This window comes from Acomys russatus, chromosome 24 (genome assembly GCF_903995435.1).
Source record: "Acomys russatus chromosome 24, mAcoRus1.1, whole genome shotgun sequence".
In the NCBI taxonomy this organism is placed as follows: domain Eukaryota; kingdom Metazoa; phylum Chordata; class Mammalia; order Rodentia; family Muridae; genus Acomys; species Acomys russatus.
The window spans coordinates 3,580,988-3,598,855 of NC_067160.1; the positions used below are offsets into that span (position 1 = coordinate 3,580,988).

The 17,868-nt window shown below is 41.3% G+C and overlaps 1 protein-coding gene across 3 annotated transcripts in view; it reads right to left on the reverse strand.

Annotated features, from left to right (window-relative positions):
- Itgav (integrin subunit alpha V) overlaps positions 1 to 17,868 on the reverse strand; it is an 80,308-nt gene that overhangs the window by 21,660 nt on the left and 40,780 nt on the right. For all 3 annotated transcript variants that reach the window (XM_051166117.1, XM_051166116.1, XM_051166115.1), the window contains exons 7-15: positions 16,224 to 16,349; positions 13,852 to 13,896; positions 12,958 to 13,001; positions 12,390 to 12,446; positions 10,981 to 11,033; positions 9,790 to 9,992; positions 6,144 to 6,335; positions 3,531 to 3,576; positions 746 to 853 (exon numbers count right to left, since the gene is read on the reverse strand). In XM_051166117.1, coding sequence (XP_051022074.1) covers positions 746 to 853; positions 3,531 to 3,576; positions 6,144 to 6,335; positions 9,790 to 9,992; positions 10,981 to 11,033; positions 12,390 to 12,446; positions 12,958 to 13,001; positions 13,852 to 13,896; positions 16,224 to 16,349 — 874 coding nt within the window. The remainder of the gene's footprint in view (positions 1 to 745; positions 854 to 3,530; positions 3,577 to 6,143; positions 6,336 to 9,789; positions 9,993 to 10,980; positions 11,034 to 12,389; positions 12,447 to 12,957; positions 13,002 to 13,851; positions 13,897 to 16,223; positions 16,350 to 17,868) is intronic.

The window sequence follows — 17,868 nt, forward strand, 5'->3', positions numbered from 1 at the left end:
TGGACTCGCATTGTAGACCAGGCTGGCCTCGAACTCACAGTTATCCACCTGCCTCTGCCTCCTGAGTGCTGCGATTAAAGGTGTGTGCCACCACCGCCTGGCTTGAGTCAAGACTTCTTACTAGTTAATTTTTACATTTGTTTTGACATACATGGAATTTTTAAAGTTTTTAAAATAACACGAGTCAATTAAATAAAAAAAAAATAACTATAGTACAGTTAAATGAAAATGTAGCAAAAATCATGAAAATACCATATGCAAGACAAAAAAGAAATTATGATACAGAGAACTCAGACACTAAATTTATTTAAAAAATAATATGTGTGTATGTGTAACGAGGAAAAGATCAACAAAATATTAAAGAAAAGTAATTTTTGTAACATTCACATATATGAAATATGAGAAAAAACACATACTGTTATAAACTTAAATTTTCAGAAAGGCCTGTTTATAATTAAGATTAAAATGTTTTGAGGTCTGTTTATCTTTCCCTTCTTTTTGACTATACTTTTGACCATATTTAGTACATTAAAAATCATTCTTATGTTAGCTTATAAACTATTTGTGGAAGCTTCTAGGTAGCTTCTTTGAAACTCGACTGTATAATCTAATGTGTAACATAGACAAAGACTGTGTTCATAGGAAGGGCCTTAGTGGCCTTTCAGCCCTGCCAGCTAACTCTGTGTTGCTCGTACAATGATTAAACTACTAGTCATCACAACTACTACTAAGCAAAGATCCTTACCAGGAAACTTTGAGAGCTGTCCCAGGCAATGGGCAGATTTTATTGTCTTGATTTAAAATGCTAGGATACACTTCAAGGCCAGCATTTACGGTGACAACGGGTCTGGCTCTAGTTTTAAGGAAAAATAAAAGGGAGGAAGCAGAAAAAGAGAGAGAAAATGTTATGTTTAATAGATTGGTTAAGTTCTCGTCCACCACCAATGCGATTCAATGCCCATCACCGTTGGGAATAGCAGCAACCATTGTACTAGCCTAAACGTAAACATCCGATGACCAGCTGTCTCATTTCACCCACAACTGACCTAATTCGGTCCTGCGTCTTGGCAAGTGCTCAATTCCAGGCAAGTAGGATGATTGGCCAGCCTATCTGAGCCCAGCACAATAAAGTGGAACTGTTACCAGCTGAGAGGACACGGTGAGGAACGTGAGCGCCATAAACATGCCTGTGCTGACAGACATTGTATGAGACACGAATAGCAATGCGGAAAGAGTGCCCACAGATAAAGGAAGCCTTCACAACCAAAGGCGGACTGGTTAATGAGCAGAATATATACAGAATGGCATTCATCGTGTGCTTACTGTGTGCTCTTCTTAAATATTTTTTTAACTTTTAGTTATGTGTATGGGAGATGGGGATGAGCACAGATGCCTGCAGGCACTGGAAGAGGGCATCAGAGCCCATGAAGATGGAGTGACAGGCCGTTTGAGTGGCCTGACAGGGGTGCTAGGAACCGAATGTGGGTGCTCTGCATGAGCAGTACATGTTCCCGGCTGTATTCTTAAAGGCTCAGTCATCTCTCCAACCCATGTTCGACCTTTAAAATTACTTGAATATTTACCTGATTCAAGTGTTTCTTTATTAACAATAATTTTTTAAATATTTTATTTTTATTTTTTTATTACATTACATCTCAATTGTTGTCCCCTCACCTGTATCCTCCCGTTCCTCCCTCCCTCCCACTTTTATCCTATTCTCCCACCCCCACCCAAGGTCTGTAACAGAAGGGGACCTCTTCCCCCACCATATGGTCACAGCCTATCAAGTCTCATCCTGGTAGCCTGCTTATCCTTTCTCTGAGTGCCACCAGGCTTCCCCGCCAAGGGGAAGTGGTCAAGTATGGGGCACCAGAGTTCATGTCAGAGTCAGTCCCACTCTCCATGCAACTGTGGAGAATGTGCCATCCATTGGCTAGATCTGAATAGGGGTTCAATGTTTACTGCATGTATTGTCCTTGGTTGGTGCAGTAGTTTGAGCAGACCCCCAGGTCCAGATCTGCCCATCATGATGATCTTCTAGTAGGTTTCTAGGACCCTCTGGATCCTTCCATTTCCCCATTCTCCCATATTCCCCTCATCTAGAGTCCCAATAGGAAGTCCCCGCATCTATCCTGATCTCCTGGTAATTTACCCTGTGGAATATTATTCAGCTATTAAAAACAAGAAAATCCTGAAATTTATGGGCAAATAGATGGAACTAGAAATGATCATCCTGAGTAAGTTAACCCAGACCCAGAAAGACTCATATGGTATATACTCACTTATAATTGGACACTAGCCCAAAAGGGATGTCCAATGAAAGTCTTCACTTGACAATAATTTTTTAAACTAAAATATATACTGATTGTTTCTTTTTTCTTTTTGGTTTTTCAAGACAGGGTTTCTGTGTGTACCCTTGGTTGTCCTAGACTCACTTTGTAGACCAGGCTGGCCTCGAACTCACAGCCTCTTCCTCCCTGAGTACTGGGATTACAGGCATGCACCATCACACCCAGCTCTACAATGAGTATTTCTATATCCTGAAAGTTCAATGTGAAATGCTATGGACTCTCAAACAAACAAAAAAATTCAGTACCAATGAGATGCTCAAAATGTTAGGCTATTACAAGTTTGGATTTTTAGACTAGAAATGCTTAACTGGCAAGTCTTTGCAAATACTTAAAAACTCATGAAATTCCAAAATCTCTAACATGTCTGGCTCCAAGCATTTCAAATAAGGGATATGCAACTGCTAAATATAGTTTTGCAAAATGAGAGGCACAACTCTAAGTTGTACACACACACACACACACACACACACACACACACACACACACAGATCAAGTCAATCCTAGAAATCTGGAAGCTTACTTCTCTGTGGCTATGATGCAGGTGATGGACTGCAGTGACATACTCCTCTGAAGACATATAATACTGAGGCACAAATACCAACTTAGTTTCAAGCCTCTTCTTGGAAAATGAAAATCTCTATCATCTTAGTTCATTTTTGTGGGGGTCTAGGGATAGAGCCCAGTGTTTTGTGTACACAAGGCAAGGACACACAAAAATGTGCTATTCATACATTTCTGGAGAGTTGCCAAACATGCAGCAGAATGTCTTCAAACAGAACTGAAGGGTAATGAGGGAAAATTCTGAATAAATTTTAAAATATTAAAAAAACTGTAGCTCTCTGTTCTTTCAGGGTTTCTTGAATATTTACTATTTATAGCAAACCTTGAGTAGAACAAATAACTTCAGCTGAGCAATGGTGGCTGGCTCACGCCATTAATCCCAGCACTTGGGAGGCAGAGGCAGGCGGATTGCTGTGAGTTCGAGGCCAGCCTGGTCTACAGAGCAAGTGCAGGACAGCCAGAGCTATAAAGAGAAACCCTGTCTCAAAAACAAACAAACAAACAAACAAACAAAATTGCCACTATTTCAAGAAAACTAAACTGAAACTCAAATGGGTGCTTAACTTAAACAGTTAAAATGATTCAGGGTACCCCTGTGTTAAGGAATATGGAACGTACCTGTATAAGACAGCTCGATCCACACCAAAAGCTCCAACAACTAAGTCTTGAGAGAGAGAAAAACATGTTAGTAATAAAAACTGTTTTAAAAATATGCATTACTCTATGGCATACTTAATGCTCCTGGGTTTTACTCTCGAAGCCAGAAGTTTTAAGATAATATTCACAAGGCAAAATTATTTCCAAATAGTGAATAAGCTCTCATCCTCAGTCAGAGTCTCACTCAGGTAAACAAGAATATTTTTAGGAGCTGAGAGACAGCTTGGTGATTTAGCTCTAGACATGGTAGTACAGGTGTTTATAATCCCAGCATGCCCCTACTAGAAGATGGAAGAATTTCTCAAAGCTCCCAGGCCAAGCCATGCAGCAGCATACAGACCCTGTTTCAAGTAAGGCAGAAGTGCAAGAGTCAACAACACAGAACCTCCTCACTCATTCAGAACCACAAATATAATCAAATACCACCCCACCACACACTGCAACACACACACACACACACACACACACACACACACACACACACACACACACGCCTTTGAAATAAAAAGTATAGAATTTTACCTAAGGAAATATTTAGAGGCATACAACAAAATTATACATATAGATATAAATACCAAAATATAAGATAAAATACGACACAGTTATTTGTTGGAATGGAAAACAAGAAATTCATGTTTTAGAATAATAAATGTTTGTGTTATTTTAAGGGAATAAAATACACAATGATATATATAATGCTTATAAAGCATGATGCTATTTCGGTAAATTAAAAATAGGTATATTTATATGGCGCACACACACACACAACACACACAACACACAACACATACATACAACACACAACACATACATACAACACACACAACACACAACACATACATACAACACACACAACACACACACAACACACACAACAGACACAACACACAACACACACACAACACACACAACACACACATACAACACACACAACACACACATGCAACACACACACAACACACACAACCCACACACACACAGACCGGGGAGATGGCTCTGTAGTTAAGAGCACTGGCTGCTGCTCTTCCTGCAGACACAGGTTCAGTTTGAACATCGACATGATGACTCACAATTGTCTATAACTACAGTTCTGGGAGATGTGACACCCTCCTCTAGCCCCTTTGAGCACTGAACATATAATGCACAAATATATATGCAGGTAAAATACTCATATATATGATAATAAAGCCCATAGATTATAGTTGCATATATGTATGTGTATATAATTTACGAATGTTCATATATGCACATACATATAAACGAACTAATTATGAATGAATGAATGAATGAATGAGCTGGGCATGGCGCTGCACATCCGTAATCACAGCCACTCAAAAGACAAGGGCAGGAGGATTGTGGGTACTGGGACAGCCTGTGGTGTATAACAAAAACCTGGCTCAAACAAACAATCACAGTGTATGAATGCATCAGGGGGAAAATGGAAAGATACACTTTACTAGATTAAGCTCTGTAATGCACATACTGTACTCATTTAAAAAAAAAAAAAAAAAAGCTCCGAAATTATGCCAACTCCCAGACAAACCTCTTGTCTTATTTCAAAAGCATGTCACCCAGCTTATACCCAGAACCCAGATTGGCTGTTTCAACCACAAAAGGCCATCTGGGTTTTCTAAATTTTACTTCACATAAAGAAAGGATCCATTTAGATCCTGCATCCATTGTAATACTGAAAAGGTGTAAGCATTTAGCTGATGGTCTCATTCCAGCAGATTAGTTCAATGAGAAACCTTGAACAATTTATCATTTCCAGTTACTTTTCACACCCACAAAATGGCCTTATCATGGCCTAATTTAACTTACACTCCACACAATTGTTATTGGAAAAATTCAGTAAAATGGTGCTTTTTTGTTTTGTTTTGTTTTTGTCTTGCATTGTTTTTAAATCAGAGTGATTGGTCCAGGCTATGCAGACGGCTCTGTGAGTAAAGTGCACAACGCATGAGGACTTGAGTTTGTATTCCCCCAGCACCCAAGGCAGATATGGTGCGATGCCTGTAATCCTAGCATGGGGTAGCGGGAAAGATGAGAGGATCTGTAGAGCTTGCTCAACCAACTTAGCCAAATTTATGAGCTCCAGTGACGGACCCTGTCTCAGAATATAAAGTGACAGAGAAAAACACTAGACATGACCTCTGGTCTCCACATGCAGGTACATTCAATGCAAGCATGCAGGCGCGCGCACACACACACACACACACACACACACACACACACACACACAATGATTGCACCAGTCCTTAAAAATACTAGTCCATTAAAAGCAAAAAGCAATAGCTGCCATTTTAAAAACGTGGAATGTGCATTTGGCTTTTGTTTATGGCTTCTATCATTTTTTTCCCTGATATTTTATTATAAGCCTTCAGGCAATAAAGGAGACTGTGTGTTTCATATTGCACACTCTCATAAAAACAGGGCTGTTTTCTTCCTGTCCCTGTTAGTGGTGACAGTAAAGTCTTCGTCAGTATTGAGACATTAAACGGAATGATGGACAAGAAAAGAAGACTTAACATTTTGGGAACTGAAAAGGCCTAGAGCCATACGTATTTAAAGTACCTGGGTATCCATTCCTGTCTACGTCTGTAGCTCCCTTCATTGAATAGCCAAAGCTTGGAGGCATGCTCTGAGCAGCCCACTGCCCCTCGAGGATCTGAGACGGCGCGGAGTTCAAGCCTGTTGACCTTCCATTGAAGATATAAACAAGTCCTTTTCTATCTCCGCCACCATATGGAGCAGCAATCGCAATATCTGTGGGAGGAGCGGAGCGGAGAGGATGACAGGGAGGAGAATGAACTAGAAACGTGGGCGGGGTGGCCGGAAGAGAGTCTCTGCGCTAATGTTATTCATACGACCCACACATTAGGAAAACTGTTGCATTGAAGCCCTGTAGAATAACAAGTCTAGGCCGTCAGGAGGCACATGCCTGTGATCCCAACACTCAAGACACTGATGCAGGAGGATTCTGAGTTCAAGGCCAGCCTGGGCTACAGAGTGAGATGCTAAAGAAGACACAAAACAAAACAAAAGTGGCATTCTAACTCAGGGAAAACGATGCAGAACTGACAGATGCACCCAGGCGTGACCTGGGACAAGAGACTCCAGCTTTCTGGACCTAAAGTGCATCACCTGAAATTGCAGATGGGGCTAAGAAGGCACGAAAACATTCAACTAAAGTTCCTTCTGACCCCTCCTTCTGGTTCATTCATGAGTTTAAAAGCTAGTTCATAATTTTGAAGGTTCTGGCTTCTTCATTTTGTTCAATGTATACGGAAACAACATGAAGATTTTTAATTCTTTAAAACAAAACCTGAATGGCAGTAATGTCATAGTGGCCACTCCTTTCCTAAAAATAAATATAATATAATATGCCAATTTCTCTTTTCTGTGATGTTACCAGCCTAAGAGACATGGATGTCTCTTTGGCTTCTAATGGCCACTTGGTACCAAATTGCTTCAATGTCCTTACTAAACCACCTTCTGCCTCCTCAGTGACATCTCATAAGATACCAAACATGCCTGAATTGCTCATTCTTTATGTGAGACCACCATGGCTGGGAATATCTCAAACACCATGGTAATCCCATTCTAGTATCCTTTTAAAAAGGACAGTTCCTACATTTATACACTCTATTGCATGCTGAGTTCCTTAAGAAGGTATGGGTGATGGTCTTTTTTTGTTTGTTGTTTTGTTTTCTTGGGGAAAGAAACTCCCTCTTGTAGACAGGCTGGCCTCAATCTCAGAGACCCACCTGCCTCTGCCTCTCAAGTGCTGGGATTAGAGGTGTGCCATCACTGCCTGGTGAGAATGTGTGTAGGCGATTACCCTCTGTGTTTCTTAGCGTTTTGCTTTGCTTGAGACAGCATCTCACTATGCAGCCTTGGCTGGCCTGGAACATGATATGAAGACCAGGCTGGCCCAAACTCACCGAGATGTGTGCCTCTGCCTCTAGAGTACTTGATTTAAAGGTGCGCACCACCACACCCAGCTTTGATTATCGCCTCCAATTTTTAGCACCTAGAAGACTGTCAGGTATCTACAAGCCCTAAGAATATGTTTTTTTTTAAAAAAAAAATATGTCCTTGCATTATGTAAATAGTCCTTTCAACCATTTCTAAATTTTAAAAGATAATTTCAAATTGGCACATGCATTAAGAAAATACTAAGTAATAATTTCCCAGCAAAAGATGGTGCTAATCTGTGAGAATAGTTAGTGTAAAGTGTCTCTTTGTAAAGCCTTCAGTACTCTAAGCGTACTTACTGTCTCCCCCTTGGCTGCCTGTTTGAAAAGACTTGCACTGTCAGGAAATCACTTCCTCTTTGACTGCATTAGATTGAGCTTTTTAGGTTTCATCCTGTCCCTCTGTCTTGTTGTGTTCTGTTGAGCAATTAATGACAAAAACTGCACTAAGTCGCCTTGAGTCTACGTAAAAATATGAAGCCTACCTAACTTATTGTTTTATTTTCCATATCCCCTTGGTTGTGGTTTTGATGTGAAGTGCCCTGTCCCCAACCCCCATAGGCTCGTGTGTTTGCACACTTGGCCTCCAACTGGTGGTGCTGTCCTGGAAGGCTGTGGAACATCACTGAGGTAGGCTCTAGCTGGAGGAAGAGGAGTGCTGTTTGGGGGAAGAGGCAGCAGGCCTTGAGGGTACCACCTGGCCTGGCTTCCTGTGTGTCCTCTGCACTCTGCCAGCAGACACAATGAGACCAGGTGCTTTTGCTCCTGCTGCCATTGCCGTCAAACTGTGAGCCAAGTAAACCCTCTTCCTTTAAGTTGCTTCATATCCAGTGATGGCAGCGAGTAACTACTGCACCTTGTGATGCTATCTAAGCGGGCGGAGGACTGGAACAGTGGTACTCATTGTTAGAGGATCTGGACAAAATTAGATTGGAATTAGCTAACAGTACATATGCGCATGTTTCCATAAACATAGCTCCGGCAATCTACTACAAAGACATTACGTCAGTTTCCTATAGACTTCCTCAGGTAGTTATCGTCAAACACCAAAACTTCTTTGTAAAATTCTTCACAAAACTTCAAAGATTTTTGCTGTTGTTTATGCATGGTGTTTTCAAAGACCATAACAAAAATATGAAATTAAGATGACAATGCCCAGGAAATGTCTTTAAAGTGACTGGACTACCTCTGGAACAAAGCAACAGCATATGTTTTAGCTGTTCCAGAAATCCCAGGAAACAGAGCCCAGCTACATCCAAGGGATTCACTAATTTTACACAAGCTAGAAAATCAAATACAATTTTCTTTCTTATCTCAAGGTTTTTATTATTAGTAAGTAATGATTTGGCCTGACCTACAGTGGTTTTTCCATAACTTGTTATGAGCTTTATTTTATAATTGTAAATGTTCTTCAATGAAGAAAAAAAAAAAAAAAAAAAAAGATTTAAGATTATTCTAGGAAGCAAATATACCCTGGGCTAGTTGTTCACTAAATCTGAAATCCTGTATGGTTATTCAAGTTGGTGTGTGACATCCAACTGCCCACATGGCAGGAGCTGAGGCATTGCCTTTCACTAGACAGTCAGAGTCATACTAACAAATTTCTCAAGTGTTCTTCTTAATAACTTTTTATTATATATGGGGACATACCCAAATATATTGCTGATTATGCAAACTAACCAACAATTCTTCTCTTCTTACTATTCTTTTACAAAAATCCTTGCAACCTATGTTTTATGTATCTAAATTTTGGTCTTTATTTCAGGTTCTGAAAAAGTGCTGCGTAGTAAAACTTTTGTTTTAAAGGTACCCTCTAACTACTGAAATGTGAACTGAAGCCCTTTACAAGTCCCCATGAAAATATATACAACCTTTCCAAGGTTTCACAGCCACTATAAAGCTATGACTATAAAAACATTAGTGGAAACTCATACCTGAGGTAGGTATTAAGTCACCATTACTTTAACAATGAACCTGGGAGCTGTTTTTCCACTTGGAGCCAAATGGACAGTAGAGGGCGCTGCCAGGCAGCAGGATGCAGAGGGTTCCCTGGGAGTGAAGACTCCTTATGAAAGCCAAATTTTGAAATCTTTTGTTCATTTTTGAAGAAGAAAAAAGCAACTTGTTTTTAAAACTAGTGTGAACAATGCTCTCTCTGTCTTTCAGGGAGGAGGTTTGCTCACTAGGAGCGTCTATAGTTTTATGACTTCTTCAAGTGACACAGAAAGTCACTTTGGTCTTACCGTTAAAACCGTCTTGGTCCAGGTCTCCCAAAGGAGCTACGGCACTTCCAAACCTGGCAAAAACCTCAAACCCATTCAGCTTGGTAGTCTGGAAGTCTCCTGAGGCTCTCTGCAGAGACACTGAGACCTGGCCCACCTCTTGGAGTTTCCCATCAGAGCCTCGGTCCATGAACAGAGGGGCTCCAATGAACACGTCTGCAAAACTGAAAGAAGAGAAAGTCCTTGCACACAAAATCAAACTCCATCTAACAGCATTTCCTTCAGTTTTCTATTTTATGCATATGGGTGGCAGTTTTCTATTTGTGTGTTTGGTTGGTTAGTTGGTTGATTGATTGGTTTAGGGTTTTGTCTGTTTGTTTGTTTGTCTGTTTGTTTGAAACAGGGTTTCTCTGTGTAACCCTGGCTGTCCTGAAACTCACTCTGTAAACCAGGCTGGCCTCAAACTCAGAGAGACCTGCCTGCTTCTGCTGGGTTTAAAGGCATGTCCTACCAGCACAGTGTACAGGTGCCTTGCCTGCATGTCATGTATGTGCCTGGTGCCCTCAGGTGCTAGAAAAGGGTGTTGGATCCCCTAGAAATGGAACTAAGATGCTCTGACCCACCATGTGGGTGCTGAGAACCAAACCCATGACCTCTGCAAGACAAGCCGGAGCGCTTGCCCACTGAGCAGTCTTTGCAGCCCGCATCAGCACATTCTTACTAAAACCCCTCTTTCTCACCAGTCTCCAGGCCCCACCCCTTTGCAAGCCTCTCATGGCTCAATGGCAGGGCATTCGTAAAATTACACTGTCATGGTTTAAGACAGCCGTTCTTAACCTATGGGTCTTAGGTCGAATAGCATACACCCTGAATATCAGATACTTACGTTACAACTCATAATAGTAGCAAAATTATAGTTATGAAGCTGCAATGAAATAATTTTATGGTTCGGTGTCATCACAGCATGAGGAACTGTATTAAAGTGTCACAGCATTAGGGAGGCTGAGAGTCACTGTGCTAGAGCTATTTTAAAACTTAGGACCAACTCAGAGGTTTTTCTCATATTCATGACTAGGGAGCATCAAATTTCTTTCTTAGAGTGACAGAAGACTAACAGGAAGGAAACAAACAGAAGAAATACTGTTTAGTTTTAGTCAAGCATTTGTAAACACAGAGGGAAATGGTTTCTGGAAACACTTTTTAAAAACTTACTCATCCCCATTAATGTCAGTGGCAGCTACAGAAAATCCAAAATATGCAGCCATCTGAAGAAGAAGATGGAACAAAGCATTTACCCTTCATGCAGCAGGATCAGGCAATCAACCTTTGTGTCTCACTGGAAGGCTGGTTTCTCTTTCAATCTCAATGTCTTTCTGTCTGCTTTGGTGGCGACTGGCTAATGAGGCTTTTTACGCACACTTCATGACCATCGTCCCGAGCCTCCACCACGAGGCTTCTCACCTTTCCCCCTCTCTCAAAGCCTAACACAACCCGGGAAGGATGCTCTAGCACAGGATACAGAAACCAGGAGAACTGTTTCTCTCTGCCCACTGTGAAACTTTCCCTTACTTGTTACCAACTCGTAACTTAATTCTCTAAGACAGGCAAAGTAGAATACTGTAACGTATCCGTACTTACTCAGAACGGCTCAACTATGTATATACTAGCAATAACACACACACCTGTGTTGTGCTTTTGGGCATCTAATAAAACTAAAATGTGTAGGTCATTCTTTTCTTCCCAACCCCTTTTTGGTAGTGGGAGTGGGGGTTATAACTCCAACAGTGGACCAGGCTGGCCTGCCTTTGCCTCCCTAGTGCTGGACTAAAGATGTCATCTGCCATTCTTTAAGGAAACGTTAATGACATCAAAGGGAAATTTTCTGCTTTCATGCATGTACAGTTTTAGTCTTAAAAAAAAAAATAGCGAACAGAAACAAGCTACAATATGAAAAGACAAAAAGATTTGCTATGCCAAAACATTTTGTTAAAAACAAAGATAAAAAACATCTAAAGGCAGCTGGGCAGTGGTGGCACACACCTTCAATCCCAGCATTCAGGAGGCAGAGGCAGGTGAGGTTGAGGCCTGACTAGTCTTCACAATGAGGTCCAGGAAAGTCAAGAGTACAGACAGAAACTCGACTTTGGAAAAACAAACACAGAACCTAAAGCCTATCAGAAGTCTATTTATAGTGTTGTATGTATCAGCTCATGAAGCCAGTTCCACAAAATGCTAACTGACAAAAGTAAGATACAGGGGCTGGAGAGATGGCTCAGAGGTTAAGAGCACTGGCTGCTCTTCCATAGGTCCTGAGTTTGATTCCCAGCAACCACATGGTGGCTCACAACCATCTATAGTCAGATCTGATGCCCTCCTCTGGTGGGCAGGTGTACATGCAGATAAGGCATTCTACACTAAATAGATAAATCTTAAAAGAAAAAAGATACAAACTTTAAACAGAAGAGACAAACTGTGGCTTTCACACACATGCACACAAGAGGGTAGTGAGAGCACCCTCCTTAGCTTGTGTCAGGTTAATCTGCAGATGGCGTCTATATTTTCACTTTCTACATTTCCTTCAGTGAATTGCTATAACGTAGTGTGAGATTTTAATAGCATACCTGTTCACCGGTAAAATTGTGTAAAGAGGACATATTTTTCCCATCATAAATATAAACCTGTGTAGAGAAACAAAAGCAATTGAAATAGTTAAATTAATGATAGCTCCAGATTGGGTGGGGGAGGGGTTGGGCATGTTTGTGGAGATATGTGCATGGGGAAAGGGTGCTTAGGTATATGTGTGGAAGTCAGAGGTCAAGGTTGACTGTCTTCATCCTTTTTTGAGAGTCTTTTTCTATACCTGGAGCTCATCTATTAACCTTATGAGTGACTAGTGAGCTCTAGGGAGCTAGCTGCCTGTCTCTTCACCCTAACCCACAGCACTGTGGTTACAGTATGATGGGCCTACATGCATGCTGGTTACAGTATGATGGGCCTATATTCACATGCATGCTGGTTACATTATGATGGGCCCATGTTCACACATGTGCTGGTTGCAGTATGATGGGCCTACATTCACATGCGTGATCCAAAGACAGGTCCTCGTGCTTGTGAGGCAAGAACTGTCCTATCCTCTGACCATCTCCCAGGCCCTGCCCCCGTGTTTAAAACCACATATTTCACTCCTACCATTCCCAAAGTCCTCGCTGCTCTTGGAACTCCTGAAACAAAATCTGGGAGAAGAAAATAAAATCATAGTTACTCATTTTTAAGACAAACACTGGACTTTACAGATATAGGTACTCTGCCAGAGAGATTTAAATTTTATTAATCCAATAGAAAACAAACTATAAATCGATGTTGCATACAGAACAACCTACCTTGCATTTTAAACCATGAAAACATAATTTGACATTATGGTTTCATTTAAACCATGAAGCATAATAAAGACATTATTAAGAACTCAAATAAGCCAAGCATGGTAGCACACATCTTTAATACTAATGCTTGGGAGGCAGAGGCAGGAGGATCTCTGTGGAGGCAGGCTGATTAAGTTTGAGGCCAGGCTGGTCTACAGAGTGATTTCAAGGACGGCCAGGAACTCAAATGCATGCAAGTGAGCCCTCAAGCCACTTGCTGTCCCACTAAACAGGAATAGAAAGACCATGTGCTGTAGCAAGAAGGAAGAGCAATGTTTAGAATAAGGAAAAACAATACGAAGTAAACTGAAATGAGGCTGGTGGCTGCGGCCAGAAGCAGCCTCCATCCCATCATGTCCAGCATCGCGACACTGACCTCTGGAGTAAGGCCAGGAGGACAGGGGTGGGGGAGGGATGACAGCTCGCTTCAGACTAAGCCATAGATCAACCCAGAAGAGGAAAAGCCTCTCCATCAGGTAGAACCAGCTCCAGCCCCACAACAGTCCTTGGGCACTTCCCCCCTCACCCCCTTGCCCGCCCCCCCTCAACATTTTCTTCCCTCCGTATATTCCACAGCAAGGGTTGCAAACTGCTAAAATTTCCATTGTCTTCTGTTTCAAATGCTTATTTAAAGAGGATTAGGGGCGCGGCAAGCTCTTCCTACCTTCAACGCCATCACCATTGAAGTCCCCCACGGCCACAGAATAACCTAGACAGGAATGGAAGGTGAGACACTGTGAGTCCCTTCAAAATGTCTGATTCTCCTTTTTCCTCTAGGGATAAAGAATTCATATGCATGTGACAGAAAAGAAAGAAAAAAGTCTTAAAGGCAGTGAGTCAGTGAAATACTGAAAATGGGAATCCTTATTAGAAAAATAAAAAAGAGTATTAAAAAACAGTAATTCTGCAGTTTGCCCAAAAGGCACAAGGAATAAGAGTCCCTCGGTCATGGAGTGCTACTTTTGTGCTGTGATTATTTCCATAAATAAAAAAGAAATTTAAAGAGTGAGGACAAACATTAATAAATCCTCAAACCAAAACCTGTGTCTAAGAATCTCAGTAGTCGACACGCCCAGGCTGTGGCTCGGCACAGCAGGTGGGCGGCTCGGCCTCTGTATCTCAGCATTATTACTTATAAAATGGGAGTAGGAATGGCACATTCTGTAGCCATGCAGTGATCACATGAGCAATGCAAAGAAAATCCTCAGGCAACGCCTACAACCCAGGAATAGCATTTCACAGTTACTTGTTATCACTAGCAGTGCATACATAAGTGCTTTCTTCAGTTTTTTTTTTATTTATTTTTATTTTTTTCATTTTATTAATTTATTCATATTACATCTCGATTGTTAGCCCTTCCCCTGTTTCCTCCCATTCTTCCCTCCCTCCCATTTCTCTCCTTCTCCCCTCTCCTATGTCTGTGACTGAAGGAGACCTCTTCCCCCTATATATGCTCTTAGAATATCAAGTCTCTTCTTGGTAACTTGCTATCCTTCCTCTGAGTGCCACCAGGTCTCCCCATCCAGGGGACATGATCAGAAAAGGGGCACCAGAGTTCATGTGAGAGTCAGATCTCACTCTCCACTCAACGATGGAGAATATCCTGTTCGCCGGCTAGGTCTTGGTAGGGGTTCGAAGCTTACTGCCTATATTCTCCTTGGCTGGTGCCTTAGTTTGAGGAGGACCCCAGGATCCAGATCTGCCTGTCTAAAGTTCTTCTTGTAGGTTTCCAGGACCCTGTGGGTCCTACTATTTCCCCTTTCTTCCATGCTACTCTTGCCTAAAGTCTCAATCGGATGTCCTCTCCTCTGACCCACTTTCTTGGTAAGTAAAAATTTTCATGGTACGTATCCCTTGGACTAGTGTTTTGATATAAGTGGGTATATACCGTTTGTCTCTTTTTGCTTCTGGGTGAACTCACTCATTATGATAATTTCTAGATCAATCCATTTGTCCACAAATTTCAGGAATTCCTCGTTTTTAATAGCTGAGTAGTATTCCATAGTGTAAATGTACCACAGTTTCTTTATCCATTCTTCTACTGAGGGACACTTAGGCTGTTTCCATGTTCTGGCTATTATGAATAAGGCAGCTATGAACATGGTTGAGCATATGTTCCTGTTGTGTGGTACAGCATTTTCTGGGTATATTCCAAGGAGTGGGATAGCTGGGTCTTGAGGAAGCCCTATTCTCATTTTTCTGAGAAAGTGCCAGATAGCTTTCCAAAGTGGTTGTACTAGTTTGCATTCCCACCAGCAATGAAGGAGTGTTCCTCTCTCTCCACATCCTCGCCAACATGTGGTGTCATTTGAGTTTTTGATCTTAGCCATTCTGATGGGTGTAAGATGGAATCTCAGTGTCGTTTTGATTTGCATTTCTCTGATGACTAACGAGGACGACCATTTCTTTAAGTGTTTCTCGGCCATTTGATATTCCTCTGTTGAGAATTCTCTGTTAAGTTCCAAGCCCCATTTCGCAATTGGGTTGTTTGGTTTGGTGGTGTTTAATTTCTTGAGTTCTTTATATATTCTGGATATTAAACCTTTGTCAGATGAAGGGTTGGTGAAGATCTTTTCCCATTCTGTAGGCTGTCGCTTTGTTCTCTTGACAGTGTCTCCTGCCTTACAGAAGCTTCTCAGCCTCATGAGGTCCCATTTATTAATTGTTGACATTAAGGCCTGGGCTGTTGGTGTACTGTTCAGGAAGCTGTTTCCTGTGCCAATGTGTTCCGGGCTCTTCCCCACTTTTTCCTCTAACTGAATTAATGTCTCTGGTTTTAAGTTGAGGTCTTTAATCCACTTGGACTTGAGTTTTGTGCATGGTGACAAATAAGGGTGCTTTCTTCCGTTTTAATTACTGAACTATAGCATAAACTAAGCATCCAAAGCCCATTTGATACTGTACGCCCCTTAGATGTTTTTTAAAGAATTAATCTATTTCACATAAACTATATTTTTACTTACAGTAGTATATGCAAAATAATAAGGCAAATATAAAACAACTCCATTTATCGGTCTCTATTTTGTGTTTACTTACCCAAATAACTGTCATCAAAAATTGCTTGTGCCGTCCGTGTTGCTAATTGGTTATTATATTTGATGCTATAGACATTAGGGTCATATTTGGAAATTATTTCTGCCACTTGATCCGAAATAAGCTGACCTGTGGAGGAGGGCAGACAGGAATGTGTGAAATGGCCTCTTAAGGGGACCTTCAGGGCACAAACAGGGGCAAACGTCCTGCTAGACATTATTATTTCTGCTGCTTTGTTTCACACACACACACACATATATATATAAGCCAGGCTGGTCTTGAACTTTCAATTTTTCTGTCTCAGCTCCTGACTAAACCAATCTTGACTAGACATTACTAGTTCTAATTATTAGTCTCAAATAGCCCTCAACCATAAAAAACAAAAAACAAAAAAATCTTATGTAAAAATAACTCTCTGTGAGCCAGGTGTGGTGGCACACACCTATAATCCCAGCACTTGGGAAGCAGAGGCAGGTGGATCGCCAGGAGTTCCAGGCCAGCCTGGTCTACAATGGGAGTCTGGGACAGCCATGGCTACGCAGAGAAACCCTATCTCAAAAACAAAACAAAACAACTCCGTAAATTGAGTCTTTTAGTTGTATATTGCAGGCCATTTATATAAACATGGTATCAGTATGCCATAGAAAGATGTGTCTCAAGTAAATAGCGGGGCCCTGAGAATTACAAAGTCCAGCTCCTTGCACAGTCGTTTTGCAGGAATACCCACCTCCCTTGGCCACACTGAGGGGCTTAGTAAGAAGAAAAACAGACTCGAGCTTGTAGGTTATGTCTGACTGCCCAAGCCCAGTGCTGGGGACTGAAGCCTCACAGGCCTGCTAAGCACTTCATCAGGAAGCTGCACACCCCGGGCAGCACTTAGGGGTGCTAAATCTAACACACCCCAGGCAGCACTTAGGGGTGCTAAATCTAACAAGCAGCAGCATCCCTTATTTCCTGGCCTGAAATTTAAGATGCTGCTTTTGTTTCACAGCCGTAAAACTCAATAAATAGCTACATAATCCATTGAGCCCACTTTCCTGCTCTAATCTGTGCCCCTCTAAGACTGGCCTGTGTGTTTGATACCTGGGTTTTCTGAACTCTTTCAATTTCTCATTTGTTCTGATTTCTCATCCCTCCCATTCCCTCTTCCTGCAGTAAATATCTCTCTTTTCTATCTCTTTCTAGATATGGAAGGAAAAGTGGGTAGCTTCCCACAAAGAACCTCATCTGGAAAAATCACGGAGTGAAAGAAAAAGTAAAATTCAAAGTTAGAAAGAATTTCAAAACGACAGTCATGTCCTTCCTAGTGCTTCCAAACAGACCCTTAGACTGGGCTCCTAAGACAGGGCGCTCTGGCCTTGTGAACTGCTCTCCTTAACAGACACTAAACAAGTAACAAATTAGCTACATAAGGGTGTGTCTCTAACAAATCAAGCAAGTGAAAATATTTTCCCATTTTAGTATGTCTTACATACATTATGTCTGCTAAATGATTTTTCTGTTTTTTCTACCTACTCCCTCAAACTGTCAGCAAGATGGTAGTATAGTTAAAGACTGTTCTAGATGGCTGGATAGTGTTTTATCTTTATATCATTGCCAATTTAATTACTTTTTTTAAATTGAGGTTTGTTTGTTTGTTTGTTTGTTT